General features: G+C 41.7%; 2 protein-coding genes across 7 annotated transcripts in view; one reads left to right on the top strand and one right to left on the bottom strand.

Annotated features, from left to right (window-relative positions):
- Positions 1-24,385, bottom strand: part of LOC133151027 (potassium voltage-gated channel subfamily KQT member 5-like) — a 118,599-nt gene that overhangs the window by 32,070 nt on the left and 62,144 nt on the right. For 4 of the 5 annotated variants that reach the window (XM_061273750.1, XM_061273751.1, XM_061273752.1 and 1 more), the window contains exons 2-8: positions 20,937-21,027; positions 16,556-16,682; positions 13,708-13,883; positions 3,443-3,568; positions 3,098-3,208; positions 2,457-2,552; positions 1,519-1,613 (exon numbers count right to left, since the gene is read on the bottom strand). In XM_061273750.1, coding sequence (XP_061129734.1) covers positions 1,519-1,613; positions 2,457-2,552; positions 3,098-3,208; positions 3,443-3,568; positions 13,708-13,883; positions 16,556-16,682; positions 20,937-21,027 — 822 coding nt within the window. Of the gene's footprint in view, positions 1-1,518; positions 1,614-1,856; positions 1,946-2,456; positions 2,553-3,097; positions 3,209-3,442; positions 3,569-13,707; positions 13,884-16,555; positions 16,683-20,936; positions 21,028-24,385 lie in introns of all 5 variants that reach the window. The other variant, XM_061273754.1, reaches the window with a different exon arrangement.
- On the top strand, positions 4,449-11,986 carry LOC133151840 (uncharacterized). 2 transcript variants are annotated; one of them, XR_009713999.1, is made up of 2 exons: positions 4,449-11,835; positions 11,922-11,986. XR_009713999.1 is itself a non-coding variant. In XM_061275221.1 (2 exons), exon 2 carries the CDS (start codon positions 5,386-5,388, stop codon positions 11,485-11,487), a length of 6,102 nt encoding a protein of 2,033 aa, XP_061131205.1. In that variant the 5' UTR covers positions 4,449-4,702; positions 4,789-5,385; the 3' UTR covers positions 11,488-11,986. The 2 variants fall into 2 exon arrangements, 1 of the variants encoding a protein (XP_061131205.1); XM_061275221.1 differs by having other exon boundaries at positions 4,449-4,702; positions 4,789-11,986.

Below are 24,385 nucleotides of genomic sequence, written 5' to 3'. Positions count from 1 at the left end.
AACAATATTTCAACTCCTTCTCAAACATTACCCAAACATACACCACAATAAACCGTGGGTACTTAATCCTAATCAAAATGAATTGAACGGTCAATTATCAATCATGCTACAAACAATGAGTCATAACTAGGGGTGTAAATCGCGGGTTTTGTCACGATACGATATAATATCGATATAAAGAACTACGATACGATATTTGCCGATATCTTAAAGCCTGCTGCGATTCATTCACGATATATCGCGATATAGTGCTCTACGATCGATTTTTTTTTTTCTTAATAAAAAATATAGAACAATATCCTGATTTATAACAATTCATACGCAAAATCAACAAGGTACTGCAAACTCTTTATTTAGGAAATTACAAGAGTATTGTAGTATACAAATTGCTTACTTTAACACTGAACTTTGATGTCGTGTTTTTTCTTTAAATGTGCGGCGAGATTTGTGCTCCCTGAATATTTGATCACCGCATGGCAGGATTTACAAACTGCACGTGTCTTGTCCGTTGAGCCATCTTTTCTTTGGAATCCAAAGTGCTTCCAAACGAATGACTTGAAGCCTAAAGGGGAGCAAATTTCCTCGTCTTTTTGGACACTAGCCGTAGCACCAGCCCAGGAGCCGCATACTAGTTGTCGCCTCCCCTTTCACGTGCGTGCTCTGCTCACAACACAACAACCCCGGGCGCACTGCTCCCGGAAAGAGGAAGCAAGCAACAATGAACTGGATTTCAAAATAAAGTCGCGTCTAATGTCCGAGGTCAAACACGGCGATATAAATCGATGTTTACCTTTAGCATCGATGCCAATAAATCGTAGAGCATTATATCGATTAATCGATGTGTATCGATGTATCGTTACACCCCTAGTCATAACCGTTATATCCAGACAAACTAAAAGAATACTTGGAAAAAAAAGTCATCTAATCACTTATGCCTTTGTAAAATGCTTGTGTATTATGTTTGCAAGTATTTTGAGGATGGGTTTCCGCTATCAAGTGGAATCATTAAGACGTTGTACTGCCATGGAAACTAGGGGAATAACAAGTATTGAGTTGCTTGAATTTGTATTTTATTTTTTAATAATGCTACAATAGCTAATTGAATAAAATGTGGATGCCATTTGTTGTTTTAAGTCAGCTGATTATGTAAGATACATGGTTGGAGCTATGAAAAATCTACAGCGATAGTGCAGTTGTGAGGTAAAATGACTAACTGCACTAAATTTAGTACACTGATGAACGTCAAGCCATTATAGTGATTGATCTTTGCATCCCAGCTCATGGCTTCGCTACAAAGGTTTGAAGTTGGCTTTGTAATTGCATAAATCATAGAAAGTATTGCTCCGATTGCTGTATTGATTCCGTAAACTGATGCCTGCTATTGATCTCGTAAGTGACTGGATTTACATTGAGGCTGTAAATTGTGTGGAATAAATAGCTCAACTTTCCGAGTATTTAAAAGAAACAGTACATGTACAGAAAACGATAAGTGACCATAGTTGCCATAGTTGTACCTACTTTGTAGGGCTGCAGGTATGCAACGCCTTCAAGTGAGGCTTCCAGGTAGCAATGGAAACCGAGTGTTCATCAGCTGCGTAACTACGCCAAACACACTGCATGCAGAATACACAAAACCAAGAAGAAGTAGTAGGAGAAAAAAGAGAAGAAAGTACAGGAAGAAGACCCATAAATATAACGAAAAGAATTTAAAAATAGTGGAGAGACAAAGATGAGGAAGAAAATGAGGGAGATGGAAAAGATAAAAAAAAAAAAAATAGAAAGCTGATTAGTGAAAACACTAACACAGGGGTGTCACACGTCTTGGCTTGGAGCAGAGGTCAGGCATGAATACATGCCTGTAGGAGGGCTGGAGGCTCTCATAGTGCCGCCATGTGGCATCTAGGTATGGCCTGGTGCTGTCTGTGGAGTAATAACGCCACGCAGCCTGGTACAACATGTGAATGGACATCATGACACAAATGACGGTAGGAAAAGGAGGAAAACAACATGGCAGGAAAATGAAATGAGAGATATGGAAAGTGCCACAATGGAAGAAGATGAAGAACCAGATGGGGAAAATATGTGAGGTTTCAGATGGAAAAAAAAGGGGGGGGGGGGGTAACTCCACAGTAAATGCAGAAGACAATGTCAAACTGTCAAAGAATACAGGAGGCAAAATTAAATGCACTATTAAAGAGGCTAGGAAAGGTGGAAATACATGACGCGGACAAGACAGGAATGACAACAACATATTCTTACCAATGTAGGATGAATACAACAACCTTCCGAATTAATTCAGTAAAATTACATGCTTGGAGACTTTTAGCAAATAGTATGAGGATTGACAGAAGGCCACAGAGGTTAAGGGAGGATGGGAAATGGTGGTGTATTGGTTTGAATGACAGCAACATTCATGATGGACACATAGAGGTGTAATTTATGCACATTCAATTTACCTGGATGAGGTAGGCTGCAGGGTTTCTTCTCTTTTCAAAGTGCTTCTGTCTGTGCTGCTCTTGGACCTTCAAAGCAAAACCTGAGCCCAGAATACCCTAAAGTGAAAGAAAGGCATTATGTGAGCCAGTGCTAAAGCTAAAGAGTCACTATAATGATAGCTCATGATTTGAACTAAACATAGAATATGTTAAAGGTGCCCTGTTGAGTTTTTACAATCTCTTTAAGTGAGCTTGTCATCTGTGTCCTGTACCCATCGAGTTACCTTGTCGGTGATAGATAACAAATCATAGCCACGGATAGCTCACTTTAAAATGGAACATTCCGTAGCATGTAGATTAGTCTACTTCTTAAAGGTTTTGGGCCTCGTCAGCGTGTTACATGCCAAAGATGTATATGTGTATTTTCCCGCTCAGGTCAATTATGCGGCTGTGCTGTCTTGGGTCAAGATGAACACTATAGTGTTTTATGAGCTGTAAATATGCATCCATACCAACAAAACGGATCACCAGATGCTCCTGCTACAAGTTATCTCCTGAGTACAGTGCAATTCTTTCACTAAAATAATAAAAATATATACACAAACAGATGGGCTCTATAGGAGCAGTCATTAAAAAAAATGCCTTGAAAAGTTGCCACTTACTGCAGGTAAGGCAAAGAAAGAGATCCCCAACAGTGCAAAACCTGCAGACAACATCCTTCCTGTCCATGTCTTTGGTGTCTTATCCCCGTAGCCAATGGTTGTCAGGGTGATCTGTGAAAAGATGTTGCTGCTTTACATAAGAAATACGTTTCATTAATCCATTTTATACTCTGTAGTCATTTTTCCAATCGAATAGTATGCAAAATAAGGACCGTTTAGTAAAGCATCATGCTGTCATGTCGATGCGAAGACTTACTATACATCATCTGATAAGGTAAAAAGTTATATAACTACATTCAATCATGTTGGGAGAAAAAAATCAAATACATTCATAGATGAACTCACCGTGCCCCACCATAAGGCATCAGCATATGTGGCAAAATCGTTATTGAATTTATTCTCCACAAGGTAGACAAGGAATGAAGAGAAGATGAGAACCAAGAAACCAATGTACCAAGCAGTAACCAGCTCCTGTGGGCAAAGATCAGCAGGCATTTAGAACACAAGGCTACAACATAAAGGTCCAGTCGTTTCAGATGTGCTGCTCCTATTTGCCGTGGGCAAAGAACAAGCCAATTGTCAAACTCGTGTAAAGTAAAAACACAGTCACTAAAGCATAGGAGTCAGACAATTTTGTCTGATTAGGGCTGAGCTTCGCTTTGACATAGCATAGCGTCCAAAACTTTGTCAACCACGGATAAAAAGCATGAAACATGAAAAACAGCTGCTCCCCCGGGCATCTAGTGACCTTTGTACAAATATCTGACGGTAAACCCCTCCACCCCTCATCAATATTTTTTAGAGGCTTTTAAAAATACCCTTTGTGGCCCACAAATGAGTTTTTGCTTGACCTTTAACAGTTAAATCCATCAATACAATCCAAGCTGCATATTTTCATGGATGGTGTATTTTGAGCCCCTCAAAGTGCTATTGCTACTCATTTATTGGTTTGATTTAACATTAATCTGTATTCATGGTCTTTCTGACGGATTTGTTCAATGTATGTTTTGCCAAAGTTGAACAGCAAGAAAATAATGCAAGAGGATGTGTAGTATATTGAATACAGTTCAGGAAACCCAACACATAATACCGTTTTTTTTCGTGTATAACGCGCAAAATGTAACTAATTTATTGTCCTAAAATCTGGGGTGCGCATTATACATTTTTTTATTTTTTATATTTTTTTTTTTGTAATTTTTTTTTTTTTTTAAGAAAATCATGGTACAACAAAACCAACAACAGGACTGACCGACAAAGACGTGGAACAAAAAGACATTACCAAAGACAGGAACAGAAACCAAACAGACATCATGACAGTAACACATGCAATGATCCGACGGTGAGTGTTACTGCTATATCTCGTTTCTTTTCATTTTCTGTGTATTTTCATTATTATTACCGTTGAGTGCCACCAGAGGGCGCTATAGTGTAAGTGAGCTTTGTAAGAAGAAGTAGAGGTTAGTTTCCGCCGAAGAAGCGATCTCTCGAGAGATCGAAAGATGCGTGACTGAAGCGTGGTCACAAAGCTAAGTCGTTAAGAGAGTTAAGAAACAATAAGAAGAAGACGACTGAAACTAATTCCTCTCTCGGTACTCAGCCAACGAGGTATTGTTTGTATGTTGTATTTGTCAGAATCGTTTTATGTGTTAAATGTCTTTCTTTTGAGCTAACTGTTTGTTTTGTGCCTTTAGTTTTCACGGTGTGTTTATGAGTCTGAACAAGCTGGATTCAATAAATTCATCAGTTGAGAAAGCCACTTGTGTCTGTTGGTACCTGGAGGAGTTACAGTGAAAACTCGACTGATCTGCGCGAGTGGAGGCGAGGCGGCATGATCGGATGAGCAGCAGTCTTGCCACAGCGTGATCGGCACGTGCACGGAGCGGGCGCGCGCACGAGACCAAAGCGGGATTTGAAGACCAACACTTTAAGATAAGGCCATAAGAAATGCGGACATTCATAAGTTAAGGGTTTGTCTGAAAAAAGGAAAACAAAACGCAAGTTTAAGGTTGATTAATCAAACTGTGATTTAAAGTAACGTTTTGCTATTCCTAATTTTGTTTATTAAGCCACATTGTAAGGTCTAAAGTTTAAGCATCAGTAGGCTACATTTGTTTTACACTGGCCTATCTGTGCCAAGAATGAGAAATGTGTTTCATGTGAACAGTTTAAATGTGAACAACTCTTATTCGAATACGTTTTTGGTATATTTAAGTTGAAAGAGTTAAGTTACTTTCACATTACTGTATAAAGACATTTTTGCTGTTTAGTGACAAGAGACAGACGTTAAAATGACTGATCCAAATACACCATTAATTAGTACAGAACCCCAAAGTCAGTCTGAAGAAACCCAAGGTACTGATCCTAGTGAGCAGCAAGACTCAGTACAACTTAGAAGAAGTCAGAGAGTGAAAACACTCACAGAAAAGGGAAGAGAAATGCAGGATGAGAAGATTAAAGGACTCCAGCAAAGATTTAACTACAACTACGAAAAGTGGAGAACACATGCAAAGGCATCCAAAGTACCCCTCTCTCAACCAGGACCCTCGAATAAAGACATTCTTGAAGATATAACTGGTGATGTTAGAGGTCTTTGTGCAGATGTCACAAAAGTTTTTGATGAGTTACGCAAGCTCACCCCACCGGATCAAGAGACACGTCGCAGAGTAGATCTGTGTGTGGAGATCTCAGGTTTCCTTGTGAATAAAGCAACTTGCCGATTGGAAGGAAGAGAGGAACAAGATTGGCCGGAAGCAGGCTCCCTCTTTCAAACTACGAGCAGTAAGTCAAGCTCCTTCAACATAACTAAGAACTTATCTGAGCATTCACATAGATCCTCTGTAAAACATCAAGAAGCTGCAGCAGAAGCAGCAGCGAGTCAAGCTGTTCTAAAAATATTAGAAGAACAACAAATGGAACAGCAAGAGATAGAAAGACTAGAAGTTGAAGTCAGGAAAAGAGCAGTGGAACAAGAAACACTAATTAGACAAAAGTGCTTAGAAAGAGAGGCTGAAGAAATTAGACTAAGAATGCAGAGAGAAGCAGATGAAGCAAAGTTTAAGGCTCAACAAGAAGAAGAGTATGCAGCTCTGCAGAGAACACTTGATGAAAAGAAAAGAAAAGTACAGCACCTGGAAAAGGTCAAAGATCTCAAGGCAGCACAAGCAAGGATGCAGGTTTATGACCAAATGAGTGTAGCAGAAGTGCAAAGGGTCGATGTAACAAAGATTAATACAGAAATTAGAGACGTTGAACATGTAAGCTTTCCATCTCTGCTTGAACAAGTCTCACCCCAAGCGGCAGGCACTCCGAAAGGTGATGGTACATCAGATTTAGTTAAAGTGCTAGCAAGTGCACTAAGTGCTAGTCGTATCCCTGTTCCGGAACCTACTGTGTTTTCTGGGGATCCCTTAAGTTACAGTGACTGGAAACTGTCATTCCAAACACTGATAGACCAAAAGAATATCCCTAACAAGGAGAAAATATTCTACCTTCGAAGATATGTGAGTGGACCGGCTAAGAGAGCAATTGAAGGATACTTCCTGCTTGGAACTGAATCCGCACATGCTGCTGCATGGAAGATTCTGGATGAAAGATATGGAAATCCATTCACAATAGCAAAAGCTTTTAGAGACAAACTGCATGCATGGCCCAAAATGACCTCAAGGGACAGTTTCGAACTAAGGGACTTTGCAGATTTCTTGCGCAGTTGTGAAGCTGCAACAGCTCACATTAAGTCATTAGAGATCTTGAATGACTGCAATGAGAACCGAAAGATTCTTTCCAAACTTCCAGACTGGCTTGCTGCTAGTTGGAACCGCAAGGTTGTTGAAATTGAAGAACAAACAAATCAGTTTCCCACTTTCAGCCAGTTTGTTGAGTTTTTAACGAGAGAAGCCAAGATTGCTTGTAATCCTGTTACATCTTTACAGTCACTAAAACAATGTGAGTTTAACAAATCAGACAAACTGAAATTCACCAAACAGAAAGAAATTGGAGTTAAAACACTGATGACGACTTCACAAGAAAAAACACAACTGGTATGTGTGTTCTGCAAGAAACCCAAGCACAGTTTACACAAATGCAGAAGTTTTCTTGAAAAGGCTGTGTCAGACAGAATCAGCTTCATTAAGTCGGAAAGGCTATGTTTTGGTTGTCTCAAACCAGGCCATCTTTCAAAGAGCTGTACCAACCGCAATATTTGTGAAAGGTGCAGTAAAGGGCATCCTACCTGTCTTCATGAAGATAGAGTTAAGGACAAAGAAGAACAAAAGCAACCACTAGCTAAGCCAAATCCAAGTAATGAAAGATCAAGTCAAAGCGACCGAGCTCAAGAACAAGTTACAGCCATGGCTACAACTAACCGAGTAGCGAGTCAAGAAAATAACACACAGACGGCTGCAATCATTCCTGTGTGGCTTTCATCTTCTACAAAACACAAAGAAGTTCTTGTATATGCCTTACTGGATTCTCAAAGCGATACAACCTTTGTTCTCAGTGAAGTTGCAAAGTTGCTAGATACAAACCAAGAACCGGTTAAACTAGAACTGTCTACCATGTCTTCCCAGACTACAGTTGTTCAGTCTAACAGACTGCAAGATCTTAAAGTTCGTGGTCTTAACTCAAGCAAAGAAATCACTTTACCTCCTACATACACACGAGAATTCATTCCAGCCAACAAAGCTCACATTCCAACTAATGAGACAGCTAAAGCTTGGCCACATTTAGAACACCTTCAACCAGAAATCGCACCTTTGCAAGATTGCGAGGTAGGATTGTTGATCGGATACAACTGCTCACAAGCTCTTCTTCCAAGAGAGATTGTGTCAGGCAAGGAAGGTGAGCCATACGCTCAGCGCACTGATCTTGGTTGGAGTATAGTTGGACAAACCAATCCCTGCTTGAACTATGGAGATGCGATTGGTATTAGTCATCGTATTATTGTCAAGAAGGTCATCCCAGAGCTTAAGCCCTCTCTAAAGCTTCAGAACAAGGTCCACTATGTCAATAGGACAACAGTAAAGGACGTCACCCCTTCGGACGTTATCAAAGCACTTGAAGGAGACTTCTCTGAAAGAGCCCTTGATGGCAACCCTGTGTCACAAGAAGATTTAAAGTTTCTCACAAAACTCAAAGAAAACATCACACAGAATGAGACCGGCCACTATGAGATGCCACTACCATTTCGTGACGAAAGACCCACATTACCAGACAACAGAATATGTGCAATGCATCGCCTAAAGTGTCTGGAAAGAAGATTAAAGAAAGACAAGTTATACTACAATGATTACACAAACTTCATGGATGATATCATCTCAAGAGGAGATGCTGAAAAAGTCCCTGACGAAGAGTTGAATAACACTCCTGCATGGTTTATCCCACATCATGGGGTCTATCACCCACACAAACCCGGCAGGATCAGAGTAGTATTTGATGCCTCGGCCAAATACCAAGACACTTCTCTCAACGACCATCTTTTATCCGGTCCTGACTTGACAAACGCATTGGTTGGTGTTCTTTGTCGTTTCCGCAGAAGTTCTGTCGCATTCATGTGTGATATAGAGCGGATGTTCCACCAGTTCCATGTCGCAAAAGAGGACCAGGATTATTTAAGGTTTCTTTGGTGGGAGAAGGGAGATTTGGAAGCATCACCATCAGTTTACCGTATGAAGGTCCATCTTTTTGGAGCAGCTTCTTCTCCCGGCTGTGCCAACTTTGGCCTAAAACACCTTGCGGCCCAAGGACAAGGTCAATTCCAAGAAGACACCATACATTTCATACAGAGAAACTTTTATGTTGATGACGGCTTGGCAAGCGTTCCAACTGAAAGTGAAGCCATTCAGCTCATCAAAGACTCAAGAGAGCTCTGTTTCAAAGGAAAGTTAAGACTCCACAAATTTGTGTCAAATAGTGAGAGAGTTATGTCCACTATTCCAGAAGAAGAGTGTGCCACAGTGAAAGACCTTGACATGTCTCTAAGTTTACCACGCATTGAAAGAGCTCTCGGAGTGGAGTGGTGTGTCACTTCAGACACATTCAAATTCAGAGTTCAAGTTAAGTTGAACCCCCTTACAAGAAGAGGTGTGCTTTCTACGGTCGCCTCTATTTACGATCCCCTTGGGTTTATAGCACCATTCGTCCTCCTGGGAAAGCAGATTCTCCAGCAAATGTGCAAGGATAAGGTTGAGTGGGACCACGAGCTTCCAGAGCACTTAAAACCCCAGTGGGAATCTTGGATTAAAGACCTTCCCAGTTTAGCCAACATGCAGATTCAAAGATGTTTCATTCCTACAGATTTCGGTCAGGTTAAAAGCTACGAGCTTCATCACTTCGCAGACGCCAGTGTCAATGGATATGGTGCTTGTACTTACCTGCGAATCATTAACCATTCTGATCAAGTCCATTGTTGCTTGGTAATGGCCAAGTCAAGAGTCACGCCTACTAGTGTCACAACTATCCCTCGACTCGAACTCTCAGCAGCAGTTGTTGCAGTTAGAGTCAGTGATCTACTCAGGGCAGAGCTTGAAATCCCAGACATTGCAGAGTTTTTCTGGACGGACTCCACCGTTGTTCTCGGCTACATAAATAATGATGCCAAAAGGTTTCAAGTGTTTGTAGCGAATCGGATACAAAGGATCAAGTCAAGCACAAGGCCAGAACAATGGGCGTATGTCGCATCAGAGCAGAACCCAGCAGACTACGTTTCTCGAGGCTTAACTGCAGAGCAACTGAAGTCTTCAGAATGGTTTCAGGGGCCAGCATTTCTCTGGGAGAAGAACATGGCTGATAGAGATATCAAGGTGGGAGAGATCAGAGAAAATGATCCAGAACTTCGCAAAGCTTCTGTGCATACCATCAAGTCAAAGGAAGAACAAACTATTCTCAGCAGATTTGAGAAGTTCTCAGGATGGTCCAGTTTGATAAGAGCACTTGCAATTTTGAGAAGAAAGGCCAGAGAATACAAGGGTGACATACAAAGGACCAAAGAAAGTACAACTTTGGAAGAGAGAAAACAAACAGAACTGTTTGTCATTAAACTTGTTCAAGAGAAAGCTTTCGCAGAAGAGATAAAGAGTCTAAAATCAAAGAAAACAGTTTCCAAGACCACAGATCATAAACTGTACAAACTAAGTCCGTTTCTGGACGAAAAGGGAATCCTCAGAGTTGGGGGACGTTTGAGTCAAGCTGTGCTTCACCCACATGTAAAACATCCTGCCATACTTCCCAAGGACAGTCACATTTCAACTTTGTTAATCAGACATTTTCACTCGAAGGTTCAACATCAAGGTCGTGGAATGACGATGAATGAGTTGCGTGCAAACGGTTGGTGGATTCTTGGGAGCAGCCGTGCAGTCTCATCATACATCTTCAAATGTGTTAAATGTCGCAAATACAGAAGGAAAACAGAGGATCAAAGTATGGGAGATTTGCCAGTAGACCGAACAGAGCCTAATCCGCCTTTCACCTATGTCGGAATGGATTGCTTTGGGCCAATATACATAAAGGATGGACGAAAGGAGCTCAAGAGATATGGGCTCGTACTAACCTGTTTATGTTCACGAGCCATACATATTGAAGTAGTAGACGACCTGAGTACAGACGCATTCCTAAATGCTCTGCGAGCATTTATTGCAATAAGAGGAAATGTACGTCAGCTGAGATGTGACAGAGGAACCAATTTCATTGGTGCCCAGAGAGAACTCGCAGATCTCATGAAAGAAATGAATCAGGAGAAAGTGAAGGCACTTGGATGTGAATTTCTCATGAATCCCCCTTCAGCAAGCCATATGGGTGGAATATGGGAAAGACAGATCAGGACCATCCGTAGTGTTCTTTCAGCCATCCTTGACCAATCAGCAAAGAGACTCGACAGTACATCCTTGAGAACCTTGTTGTACGAGGTCATGGCAATTGTCAACAGTAGGCCGCTTTCCGTCGAGCATTTAAGTGATCCAACAGGGCCTGAGCCATTAACGCCCAACCACATTCTCACTATGAAGTCAACCATTGTTCAACCTCCTCCAGGAGAGTTTATGAAAGAAGATTTGTATCTTCAAAAAAGATGGAGAAGAGTGCAATATTTGGCCAATGAGTTTTGGATCCGTTGGAGGAAAGAATATTTGCTCAACTTGCAACCAAGACAGAAGTGGACTGCACACAGGAGGAATCTGAAGGTGAATGATGTAGTGCTTCTAGGAGAGGACATGGCACCACGTAATGAATGGAAGCTAGCCAAAGTCACTGATGTCTATCCAGGAACCGACAACAAAGTGAGAAAGGTTCGACTTTTGGTTAGTGAAAGGACATATGACAAACACAGTAAACTTGTGACTAAAACAGTCTCATTAGAACGACCTATTCATAAAGTTATTGTTTTGCTAGAAGCTGACTAAGGGCTTGTGTGTATTTTCATGTTCAGTTTGTCAGCCTGAATGTAATTCATAGGAATCCCACAGCAAGAGTTGTGAGATTGGTGGGAGTGTTACTGCTATATCTCGTTTCTTTTCATTTTCTGTGTATTTTCATTATTATTACCGTTGAGTGCCACCAGAGGGCGCTATAGTGTAAGTGAGCTTTGTAAGAAGAAGTAGAGGTTAGTTTCCGCCGAAGAAGCGATCTCTCGAGAGATCGAAAGATGCGTGACTGAAGCGTGGTCACAAAGCTAAGTCGTTAAGAGAGTTAAGAAACAATAAGAAGAAGACGACTGAAACTAATTCCTCTCTCGGTACTCAGCCAACGAGGTATTGTTTGTATGTTGTATTTGTCAGAATCGTTTTATGTGTTAAATGTCTTTCTTTTGAGCTAACTGTTTGTTTTGTGCCTTTAGTTTTCACGGTGTGTTTATGAGTCTGAACAAGCTGGATTCAATAAATTCATCAGTTGAGAAAGCCACTTGTGTCTGTTGGTACCTGGAGGAGTTACAGTGAGCGAGGGGCAGACAGGACTTAAATACAAAACACGTTACATTGATTGAGGTGACACAGGAAGGGAGGGGCGACGCAAACAAAAACTATGGCAACCTAGGCACATAGCAAAACTGGGGACGAGACATGACAAATCTCCCTCAAAATAAAACTTGAAATCACCTTTCTTCTTGTTTGTTGTCAATCGCGCATCGCATTAAGCCATCCTGCCCAACACACTTAGTCAGTAAGATTCAGAATTGACGACACATCGTTTGATGCGATGGTGCAATCTTTGATGGTGTGTTATTGTCAAATATTGTTTGGTTTTTAATCTCCATCGCAAACCGGATATCATACGAAGGCCGCCATTACAGATGCGCAGAACAGATGCGCAAGACACGTCAGCTATATAAAGAGTGAGAAATCAGTTTTCTTCCCATTAGTTTCAATTCACAGTTTAATTTGCAGTTTCAATTAGCAAATAACAAAATGCGTATTACAGGTAATATTTTATTTCACAACACTTTGCCTTGTTCCTTTCTTCTCTGCTGTTCACTTCAAACACACTCCATCGAACGCAATGCTCTCGTATCAGACGCTTGCTCGATCACCTGCTCGTTTGCTGTCACAATGTACCCTACACAAATCCAAAACATTTGTTGCGGCTCCGAGTCACGACGAGGGGCAAGTTTTGGTTTCCAAGGGTGTTTTTATTCCTCTTCAACGTCTCTCCCATACAGAGCCGCCTTTTTCACATGTCCGCACGTCACTTTCCTCTCTTTTCATCTGATCGCGGTGGTGCCTTTATAGGCAGTCTGAGAAATCAACGGCAACAAAAAAAAATACATCCAGCCTAGTTAAGACCATACCAAAGACTATAAAAATGGGACCCATTGCCTCCCTGCGTGTGTGACGATCATTGGGACTTTAAAAAAAATTGGGTGCGTATTATACATGGATACAGGCTTTTTTCCAGCATCATCATGCCATTTTTAGGGTGCGTATTATACATGGAGGCACATTATACACGGAAAAAAACGGTAATCATCGTACCATAGAAGAATCAAATCTTGCCTCGGCAGAATCAAATCTTGCCTCGGCAGCTACATCTGTGGTGAGTACATATATATTACATGACTGACCGCAGCTAGCATGTTCAATTATTTAAGAAGTTTTCATTTTGACGCTACAGTTTGATACCAGTGAATAAATATTCCATATATAAGAAACTCTGACCAGCGTTAACTTGTGCATGAGGAATGCAATGTCTGCGTGCGTTTGTCAAAGTGGAGTGCAGGAACTAAGAGGAACTGCAAACTAATGGATTGAAACACAAATAAAACAGTAAAGCAGCTTTGATGCACATACTAGCTACGAGCTGCATTCAATGTTAAATTGTTATCTCACCATTTTGAATGAATTTGTTTTGAGATCTTTAGTGTAAAAAGTGTGATAAAACCGACAATTTAAAATCAGTGCAAATTTGTCATAATGATTGCATTTTTGGGGTGTACAAACACCCACCCTCCCCATGGCAGTCAGCGAAACGCATAAACCTGTTATACAAAAGAGGTCGGGGACCACTGGCCTACAGGATATAATACTGAACTGCAGTAGAACTGTGACTGCACTCAAATACCATTATGTTGTTCTATTATATATACTGTATCACAGTCGTAGTCTGTGTCACTTCGTCCTCATGCCTACCTTGCTGTGTGCGTAGACCACAGAACCTAGCAGCTTCCATGTGCCCCCTCTTCGGTCCATCCGCACCATGCGTAGGATCTGTAGGAAACGAAGGCTACGCAGGACCGAAGTGGCAAAGATGTTGCCCTGGCTACCTGCCGACACCACAGCAACTGATGCAATCAGCACTATGATATCTGCAAGGTACACACGCATACAAAAAAAAAAAGATTTTAGGTCTTGTAAAACAAGAACACAGTATTTGTAACCTACTGCTTTGTGTAGATAAAAATTAAGCAAGAAGATTTTCACTGGAGTGAATACACTCCCAATCAATTTTGTGTTTGATAGAACAAAAAACGCCGACAAAGGACATGAACGCACAAATCCATGGCATGCTGTGACTCTTTGTCATTCTCATCTGAATTCATGGTAAAATCCAGCATAAAAATTTCCAAGTGGTTCACTATAATTTTTTCGATAAAGGCACGCATGACTCCTTCCATCTTGATAACAATGTTGAATGCCTCATTACCATTGGTGGCAGACTGCAGCTATGATTTGTCACGTACCGGCGGCACCTGTGACAGGACCACGCCCCCCTATCAGCAAAATTGCCGCAACCTGCCACAGGCTCATTTTTCTAACACTCAGGGACAGCGCTATATCAACGGCGCCAGCGCAGACCCGAGTGTCCGTCTGTCGCGTGATATTGCTTCGCTCTCCGGTCCACGACAAACTGACGTCCATGAAGAATCGAAGATATCCCAGAACAGCTTGTTCTTCCCAGCCTGATCGCCGATTCAGCGCCAGCTCCAGCTACTCCCGCCCGCAATAGAGTCTCTATCGCTACGCACTTGGCTGTACTGTCCAATCCCTTACAGTACAGACGGACCAACGCTATGCAGCCAGCGAACGAAGAGACGGCATTCGCCCGACTGGAGCGAGCCGAGACCGCCATTAGCAGCCTATCCGCCGACATCCGGAATCTGATCGAGGTGGGCCAACGGCAACAGCAGCAGCAGCAGGAAATGGCCCAAGCCCTCCAGAGTTTGTTGGTGGCTGCGCCCCCGGCTGTCACGGCACCCCCGCCCCGCCCGTCGACCACGGCCAGGAGGCTCGTGGACGTTCCGGAGCGCCGCCTCGGTAACATCAAAAAATTCAGCGGAGATCCCAAACACGTGAGGGCGTTCGTGACTAACTGCCGTATAATGTTTGGTCTCCAGCCTGTCACGTTTGCATCGGAGGCTGCCAAAGTCTGGTTCGCCCTAACCCACCTCACGGACCAGGCGCGGCTGTGGGGATTGGCCGAATACGAGAGGGGGGCCCAGCCACCAGCCCGCTCGGTGGAGCCCCTACCAGGTACAGCCGACATCTCCACCGTACCGGCGGTTTATCACGAACTCAAAGAAGTTTTTAGTAAAGCTAGGGCCACCTCCCTTCCTCCCCACCTTCCGATTGCGCCATTGACCTGCTGCCCGGCACCTTCCCCCCCAAGGGACGCGTCTACTCCCTATCCACTCCTGAGCACCGGGCCATGGAGGAATACATTTGGGAGTCCTTGGCGGCCGGCATCATACGCTCCTCGCCATCAAGTTGGCCTTGGAGGAATGGCGGCATTGGCTGGAGGGCGCCACCACGCCGTTCATCGTCTGGACCGACCACCGCAACCTGGAGTACCTGAGATCGGCCAAGAGGCTGAAGGCGAGGCAAGCAAGATGGGCTCTGTTCTTTGACTGGTTTGAGTTCTCCCTCTCTCCTACAGGCCGGGTTCCCGCAATGCGAAGGCGGATGCCCTGTCGCGTTTGTTTCCTGGCGGGGAGGAGGGATGGGGTCCGCCTCCCACTATTCTCCCGAGCTCGGTTCGGGTGGCGGCGCTGTCATGAGAGATTGAACGGCAAGTGGAAGCCGCATCACGCGATCAAGCCGGCCCCAGCAACTGCCCGGAAGGTTGCCTGTTCGTCCCTGAGGGCCTGTGCTCATCCGTGCTGCAATGGGCACATGACTCACGCCTGGCCTGTCATCCCGGAGCTGCACACACGAGGTACGTGGTGGCACAGCGTTTCAGGTGGCCCACCTGGCAAGTGGACACCAGCGATTATGCCAGAGCCTGCTCAATATGTAACCGCTGTAAGACCTCTACTCGTCCTCCGGCCGGGCTGCTCCAACTGCTTTTCTGTTGACCTCCCCTTGAGTGTTAGGCAAGACCTTTCATTGTCCATTTTTAAAATGCTTTTAAAAGGCTTTTGACTGACTTGTGCCCTGACTATATGTCTATATCTTTAGTGTTCATCAAACTAGTACTGTCCTGTCTGAAAAAAAAAAGTTCAAAGAGAGATCATTTGTTTAACAGCAGCAGCAGTGTTGAAGTTCAAACTTCACCACTCTGTCGTTTACTGTTGCACACTGCATATTCCTGCTTGTCTGTTTCCACAATCCTCCTGAGATCAGCAGCATCATAAACAAACACATCACTGTTAGCGTGAACATTGCAGGGTCACATGTGACCCATGAGTCTTACTCCCCTTCCATCAGTCTTTCCAACTGTTCTTTCCAAGAAGCAGCATAGGGATTCATGTCTAAATATTGGAAAAATAAAAGGCCATTGATGCAAACTCATTACGTAAATGCATTCTTCTCTTATGAGCTTCGACCACAGCACTTAATGCCATGTGCAAACGCTGGTCAGTCACATGCAATGGAATATTTTCTAAGACCTAACTTTAAATTGTATATTTTGTCTCGCAGAGAGAGAATAAGGCAACTAAACGATGCAACAGGCATTGGAAAAAATAAAGAGGAAATAGTAAGACTGACTGCAAAATTACATTATTGTGGGAAGTGGGGGTGAGGTGCTGAAATAACTCACCAATGACACAGAAAGGCTTTCTGGCAAAGCGGAGTCGTCCCTGCCATCCTCTATAGCGACAGCAGCATCCTGCTGACCAGATGCGGATGATGTACTCCAAGCCAAACACCACAATCATGACAAACTCCTGCAGGATGTTCAACAAATGATGTATTAATAGTCTTAGCAGAATGCACTGATGTGGTGTTTATATATTCAGAATGAGTCATGAGTACTGTCTAAATCTGGGATGGGCAATCTAAGTGAGGAAGGGGGCCACAGTGTATCATCAGTACTATTGGGGTCCACGCAGTTCCTAACCAAACATAGCAATAAATAAAATGGATGAAATCTGTGCATATGTCTGTTATATTAATTGAATCAATGGAAATTGTAGTATATTAATATATTTCATTTTTCAGAATACATCTCTGAATGCACATGTAAAAAAATCCAGCCTTTAGCAGCAGAGTTTGAACAATCATAAAACAACCACATAATGGACTGTGATTATATTTTCCAGTGCAAAGGGCTCTCCAACATAAAAATTAACATTCAAGCATGGCATAAAACTGCTGAACAGCAAACTAACATTAAGTGCATTTTGTGCAATTTTTTCACATGCACTATATAGCGCTTTTCCACCTGTTAAGGCCCTCAAAGTGCTTAACACTGACTTCCACATTTCCCAACTAATGACGCAGCGTCAGGAGTAACTGTGGGTTCAGAATCTGGCTCATAGATATTTTGACATGGTCACAATGGCTGAAGATCGAACCCCCAATCTCTGGGTCGGAAGACAACCACTCTACCACTGAGCTACACCTCTGTAAAAGGAACTCACTCAAAATTTTACTATCATTGTATGTAGGGCTGAGTAAAAAAATCGATTTTGAATCGATACCATTAAAAATTGACAATCAATTCATAAGACATTAAATCGATAATCGTAATACACCCATGGTGCACACAGGAGAGTTACTTTTCTGCCGCAGGCCCGCAGCAATCTCGTGCATGATGACATCATGCTTGAAGACGTTCAAGCGCGAATTTACAAAATGGCAGAGGTAGGTAAAACATCGCTCAGCAAGTCGTCCCAGCTGAAGCCTGACGTTTGGATAAAATTTTCATTTAAACAAAGGGCAATGAGATTCCATGTCTATAGATCCAAGGTGGTGTGCAAGATATGCGGAGCGGACCTCAGTTATTGTAGAAATACTACAAACTTTTGAAGCCACTTGACAAGCTACCACACTAATAGCTGCCCGGGGCAAAACAAAAGAAACTGAGGGACGTACTAACATTACCATCCGAGTCTCCACTGGCCAGTCAAAGTGTGAACTGTTAGATTTACAAAACAGGATTTGCCTTGAGAGGTAAATTTCACATGTAGATTTGTTATTATTTTGCACTAAAACAATACGATTTGTTGTTAATGTACGGTCACTTGCACTTTGCACACTGACAAATCTTTTTTACATTTAATGTGAACTGTCAAGTTTAATTCAAGTTTGCACCTGAAACCTGCTGACAAAAAATAAAAGCATGTATTTTTCAACAGAGGTGAGCTATTTTTTATTTAAAGAAGCCCAACCTAGATGGAAATGTACTGACCAGCTATAGGCCGATATCCATCCTTCCTTTCATTAGTAAGATACTTGAAAAGATAGTTTCAGTGCAAATAAACTCGTTTCTAAAAGAAAACAATATCCTGGAGGAATTTCAGTCAGGCTTAAGAACATACAACAGCTCTGAAACTGCTCTTACTAAAATAATCAGCGACCTCAGACTAAAATCCGATGAAAACAAGGTGTCGATTCTTATCCTTTTAGACCTAAGTGCAGCGTTTGATACCATTGAGCATGATATCCTAATCAATCGTCTTGAATAGGGGTGTAAATCGCGGGTTTTGTCACGATACGATATCATATCGATACAAAGAACTACGATACGATATTTGCCGATATCTTAAAGCCTGCTGCGATTCATTCACGATATATCACGATATAGTGCTCTACGATCGATATATATATATTTTTTTAAATAAAAAATATAGAACAATATCCTGATTTATAACAATTCATACGCAAAATCAACAAGGTACTGTAAACTCTTTATTTAGGAAATTACAAGAGTATTGTAGTATACAAAGTGCTTACTTTAACACTGAACTTTGATGTCGTGTTTTTTCTTTAAATGTGCGGCGAGATTTGTGGTCTCTGAATATTTGATCACCGCATGGCAGGATTTACAAACTGCACGTGTCTTGTCCGTTGATCCATCTTTTCTTTGGAATCCAAAGTGCTTCCAAACGAATGACTTGAAGCCTAAAGGGGAGCAAATCTCCTCGTCTTTTTGGACACTAGCCGTAGCACCAGCCCAGGAGCCGCGTACTAGTTGTCGACTCCCCTTTCACGTGCCTGCTCTGCTCACAACACAACAACGCCACGCTGCGCACTGCTCCCGGAAAGAGGAAGCAAGCAACAATGAACTGGATTTCAAAATAAAGTCACGTCTAATGTCCAAAGTCAAAGACGGCGATATAAATCGATGTTTACGTTTAGCATCGATGCCAATAAATCGTAGAGCATTATATCAATTAATCGATATGTATCGATGAATCGTTACACCCCTAGTCTTGAAAGGTTAGTCGGTCTTTCGGACTGTGTGTTAAACTGGTTCAGAACATATATCAAAGGGAGAAAGTTCTATGTCAGTTTAGGAGAGCATGTGTCCAACACACATGACAGCCACTATGGGGTTGCACAAGGCAGCTGCCTTGGTCTACTATTATTCTCACTTTATATGCTGCCGCTTGGCGACATCATCAGAAAGCACAATGTATATTTCCATAGTTATGCGGATGACACACAATTGTACATATCTGCAGAACCCAATGATGCTACACCTATAAGCTCCATCACCAACTGTCTTCTGGCTATAAATAAATGGATGAGCAACAATTTCTTAAAGTTAAACGAGGATAAAACTGAAATCTTGCTAATCGGCCCTAAAACAAAAAGAGAAATGCTGTTTAATAATTTGGAGGAAATTAACTCCTTGGATTAAATCCGAGGTTACAAGTCTTGGTGTTATCTTAGATTCAGATCTAAGCTTCAGGTCCCACATTAACAAGGTGACCAAAACATCATTTTTCCACCTTAGAAATATAGCCAAAGTAAGAGCGTTCATAAATCAAAATGATGCTGAGAAACTGATTCATGCCTTTATTTTAAAACCTCCAAGAACCCTGCGATCATCTGCTGCTGGTTTATTGGAGGCTCCCAGCAACAGCAGAAAGAAGATCGGTGATGCAGCCTTTGTTAATTACGCCCCTAAACTATGGAACACACTGCCAATAGGTATCATGGAGGCCAGGTCGCTAGATATTTTCAAAACAAAACTTGAAACTCATTTCTTTACCCGAGCATTTAACTAATTACGTTTTGTAAATTTCATTTTAAGCCTAATTTTATCTTTATCTTTATTTTATTTTTTACCTTTTCTTAATGATATATTCTTTATTTTATTAAAGCGTGCTCCTATTTTGAACTCACTTTATTAATTGTGTATGCATACATTAATGTTTTGTTTTTATGTATTCATGTTGTTCTTTCATTGTTGTAAAGCGCTTTGAGCTGCATTTCTTGTATGAAAGGTGCTATACAAATAAAATGTATTATTATTATTATTATTATTATTATTTAAGAGCAGTTTGAATCGATTCTGACCAAATCGAATTGCAATTACCGTTTTTTTCCATGTATAATGCGCCCCCATGTATAATACGCACCCTAAAAATGGCATGTTGATGCTGAAAAAAAGCCTGTACCCATGTATAATACGCACCCAAATTTTGACTCCTACTTAAGTCCGTAAACGTAAAATTATTTCAGAAAAAAGATCATCTTTGGGAACAACCGGATGTTATTCTGCCGGTCAGTATCACTGCGCATGGGCTAGCAAACTCGATAGCGAAGAAATGTTTCGGATTTGTGTAGGGTACATTGTGACAGCAAACGAGCAGGTGATCGAGCAAGCGTCTGATACGAGAGCATTGTGTTCATATGAAGCGTGTTTGAAGTGAACAGCAGAGAAGAAAGCGCATCTGTAATGGCGGCCTCCGTATCATATCCGGATTAAAAAAATAAAAAAAATAAGTTTTTTTTTTTTTTTGTACCCATGTATAATGCGCACCCCAGATTTTAGGACAATAAATTAGTTAAATTTTGCGCATTATACATGGGAAAAAACGGTAATCGATTTACAACCTTCTGAATCTAAATCGAATCGATGTAATATAGTGCAGGATAATACCTGGTGCAAATACAGGTGGGCTACATGTGTCATCGAGTGGTCAATAGTGATGTTGCAACTTAAAACCCCCGCTTTTGTCTCGTACCAAAATAAGCAGACAATAAGAGGAGAAATCCTGGTGAGTTGGAATAGTAGAGAAGACTGAGAGGACCAGGCAGCTGAAGACCAAGATGAACCTGGACAGAAAGAAGAGAAAATGACCATCATAAACAGTACTCTAAACATTCCTCCATCCAATTTTTTTAAAATCGCTTATTTTCATGAGGGTCAAAGGGCCTATCCAAGCTGTCCTTGGGCAGCCAAAACTGGTCGTCACACAACATTTAAATCAACATTTCGAAAGCGTGACATTTTGTCAAGAGGATTTGTGCCATTCATATTCAGAGCTACAACACAGACCGCTTAGCAATATAAGTTATTTTCTGCAGCGAATAAGGAACCTATTATTCAATTTCCTCCTATATTAAATTAATCCTCTTTGTTTGTGCAACATGTGACGAACAAAACTCGAAGCAAGACGTTATTTTCCTTCGCTGCATCATATATTAAATTAATCCTCTTTGTTTGTGCAACATGTGAGGAACAAAACTCTAAGCAAGACATTATTTTCCTTCACTGCATCATTCATCAGGAGTCTCTAAGTCTGTATTGCAGCAAGATCATGTTGTGGATCCAGTTGTAAAACTTGTCAAATTCATACGAGCAATCATTGTCAGTTTGTTACGTTCTTGGAGGAAACCAATGTGGTTTACCAGGACCTAACCTTGTGTCTGCTGGTTTAGTTTGGGAAAAGTGTTCCAAGTGTGGGAGCTCAAAGACGGGATTAGCTGATTTTTGGATTTAATGACGACATTTAAGCAATTCCTTGAACTGGCTTTCTATGTACACAAATGTGAAGGCCTTCAAATCCAAGATGCCTTACTGCATTATGAAAATGTTGATCTTTTGAAGAAGTTCATATACGTACAGCGGCGGAACAGATAATGTGCAGAAATGTTTGAGATTGTGTATTTTGTAACAATGTTTTGAATACTGAAAATAGTATCAATCTTTTTTCAATCAATGCTCATTTCTTTAACTTTGCACCTTCAGTTGAAACATATTCACAACAGATGCAACCTCCAGGTTTGATAGATCACTGCTGGTGTGATCTTTCATCTACCGTATTTTCCGCACTATAAGGCGCACCTAAAAACCTCCAATTTTCTTATAATCCGGTGTGCCTTATGTATGGACCAATATGGATTCGTGGATGAGGACTAATATATTTAAGTAAGTTTTATGTGTTTCTTTTGTGTGTTGTGTGATATTAACGTTTGAGCAACGTTGAGTTATTGATATGTTGTTGTTTTAGCTATTTTGAGTGTTACTATATTGTGATTGCATTAACGTTTGAGCAACGTTGAGTTATTTATTCTATGTGCCTTATAATCCGGTGCGCCTTATATATGGACAAAGTTTTAAAATGGGCCATTCATTGAAGGTACGTTTTATAATCCGGTGCGCCTTATAGTGCGGAAAGTACGGTATTTACATTTTCAGTATTATGCCAAATCGTTTGTAAACACCACATTCATTGACACAAACGTATTACACGGCATAGCTGAACACTAGGGGTGTAAATCGCGGGTTTTTTCACGATACGATATAATATCGATATAAAGAACTACGATACGATATTTGCCGATATCTTAAAGCCTGCTGCAATTCATTCACGATATATCGCGATATAGTGCTCTACGATCGATTTTTTTTTTTTTTTTAATAAAAAATATAGAACAATATCCTGATTTATAACAATTCATACGCAAAATCAACAAGGTACTGCAAACTCTTTATTTAGGAAATGACAAGAGTATTGTAGTATACAAATTGCTTACTTTAACACTGAACTTTGATGTCGTGTTTTTTCTTTAAATGTGCGGCGAGATTTGTGCTCCCTGAATATTTGATCACCGCATGGCAGGATTTACAAACTGCACGTGTCTTGTCCGTTGAGCCATCTTTTCTTTGGAATCCAAAGTGCTTCCAAACGAATGACTTGAAGCCTAAAGGGGAGCAAATTTCCTCGTCTCTTTGGACACTAGCCATAGCACCAGCCCAGGAGCCGCGTACTAGTTGTCGCCTCCCCTTTCACGCGCGTGCTCTGCTCACAACACAACAACGCCGGGCGCACTGCTCCCGGAGAGAGGAAGCAAGCAACAATGAACTGGATTTCAAAATAAAGTCGCGTCTAATGTCCGAGGTCAAACACGGCGATATAAATCGATGTTTACCTTTAGCATCGATGCCAATAAATCGTAGAGCATTATATCGATTAATCGATGCGTATCGATGTATCGTTACACCCCTACTGAACACACACGGCCTGCACGCAAGTCATATGAACTGACCGTTACATCCTCAGTCACCCACACTACTGTTATACTGTTATTGCCTGTGTTTAAAATTCTGCGTTCTTCTTTTTCTTGTGGTTTGTTTCATGTCTGACCGGCTGGGGTTTTGTATCCACCTGTTCTCCCTGTGTTGCTCCTTGTGTCATCAGTTTGTTTGTATTTATTTCCCTGTTTGCTTTCAGTTTTTGCAGTGTTATTGGTGATGTGGGAGTCTCTGTCATGTCTGAGTCTAATCCTTTGGTTTGCTACTTTGTGTCTTTGTTTTTTGCGGGGCCTCTGGATTTAGTATTTTTCCTTCCACATGTCTTGTTTGTTTGCTTTTTTATTTTTTAGATTAAAGACCTGTCTCTTCTTGCCTTCTTGCCAATAAGCACTGCTTATTGGTCCTCAACCATGCACATCTCGAACATACTGCAATTTTCTCACCATGCTTTTTCTTTAGAATAATAATGTTATGAATGCAAGCACAGAATTGAACAACAAGATCTTCTATCAGTAGAGTAGTATTCATGATTCATATCATTGATCTGTTCTCTGCTAAGCAGTGATCACTTTGTGGGTGTCGCTCTACACCAGGGGTGGGCAAACTACGGCCCGCGGGCCACATCCGGCCCACGGGACCGTTTAATCCGGCCCGCCAACCCTGAACAAATTGTATTATTGAACTTTTTTTTTTGGTCATTTTGCCTGCAATGACTGCGTTTCCCCAGTAGATGGGGAAGCGCTCGCCTGCGAATTTACTACCGGAAGCCGTGCCAGAAAGCTCGGTGCACACTCACAAGTGCGTGTACGTGTACATGGCGCACTCGCCCTCTATTTGTATCAGTCCCAGATTTAGAGCGTGGGCTGTGACGAAAGCATTCTTGTAATTTGCGCGCTGAGCTTTCAGATGCAGTTTTGCGCTAAAGCCACCCACAAACCTTCCCCTGGAATCCTTCCATTAAAATGAGTGGCCCGAAGAAAAGAAGTGAGTGCCGAGTGTTTAAAAGAGAGTGGCCAATTTGGCTCGACGTACGCGACGTGACGTTCAGCCACATGAACGTCAACATCAACCCGTCACAGATTGAGGTAAACGGACCAACACCTCAGATCTCTCCTAAGAATTGCCACAACAAATTTTACTCCAGACTATGACGCA

This window comes from Syngnathus typhle, linkage group LG3, assembly GCF_033458585.1.
Source record: "Syngnathus typhle isolate RoL2023-S1 ecotype Sweden linkage group LG3, RoL_Styp_1.0, whole genome shotgun sequence".
In the NCBI taxonomy this organism is placed as follows: Eukaryota; Metazoa; Chordata; class Actinopteri; order Syngnathiformes; family Syngnathidae; genus Syngnathus; species Syngnathus typhle.
Note: the sequence above shows the minus strand (reverse complement) of the source record. Positions and strands in the feature narration are given on the sequence as shown.

Coding starts and splice junctions, on each gene's coding strand:
- LOC133151840 (XM_061275221.1), top strand. CDS start 5,386: ATGACTGATCCAAATACACCATTAATTAGTACAGAACCCCAAAGTCAG.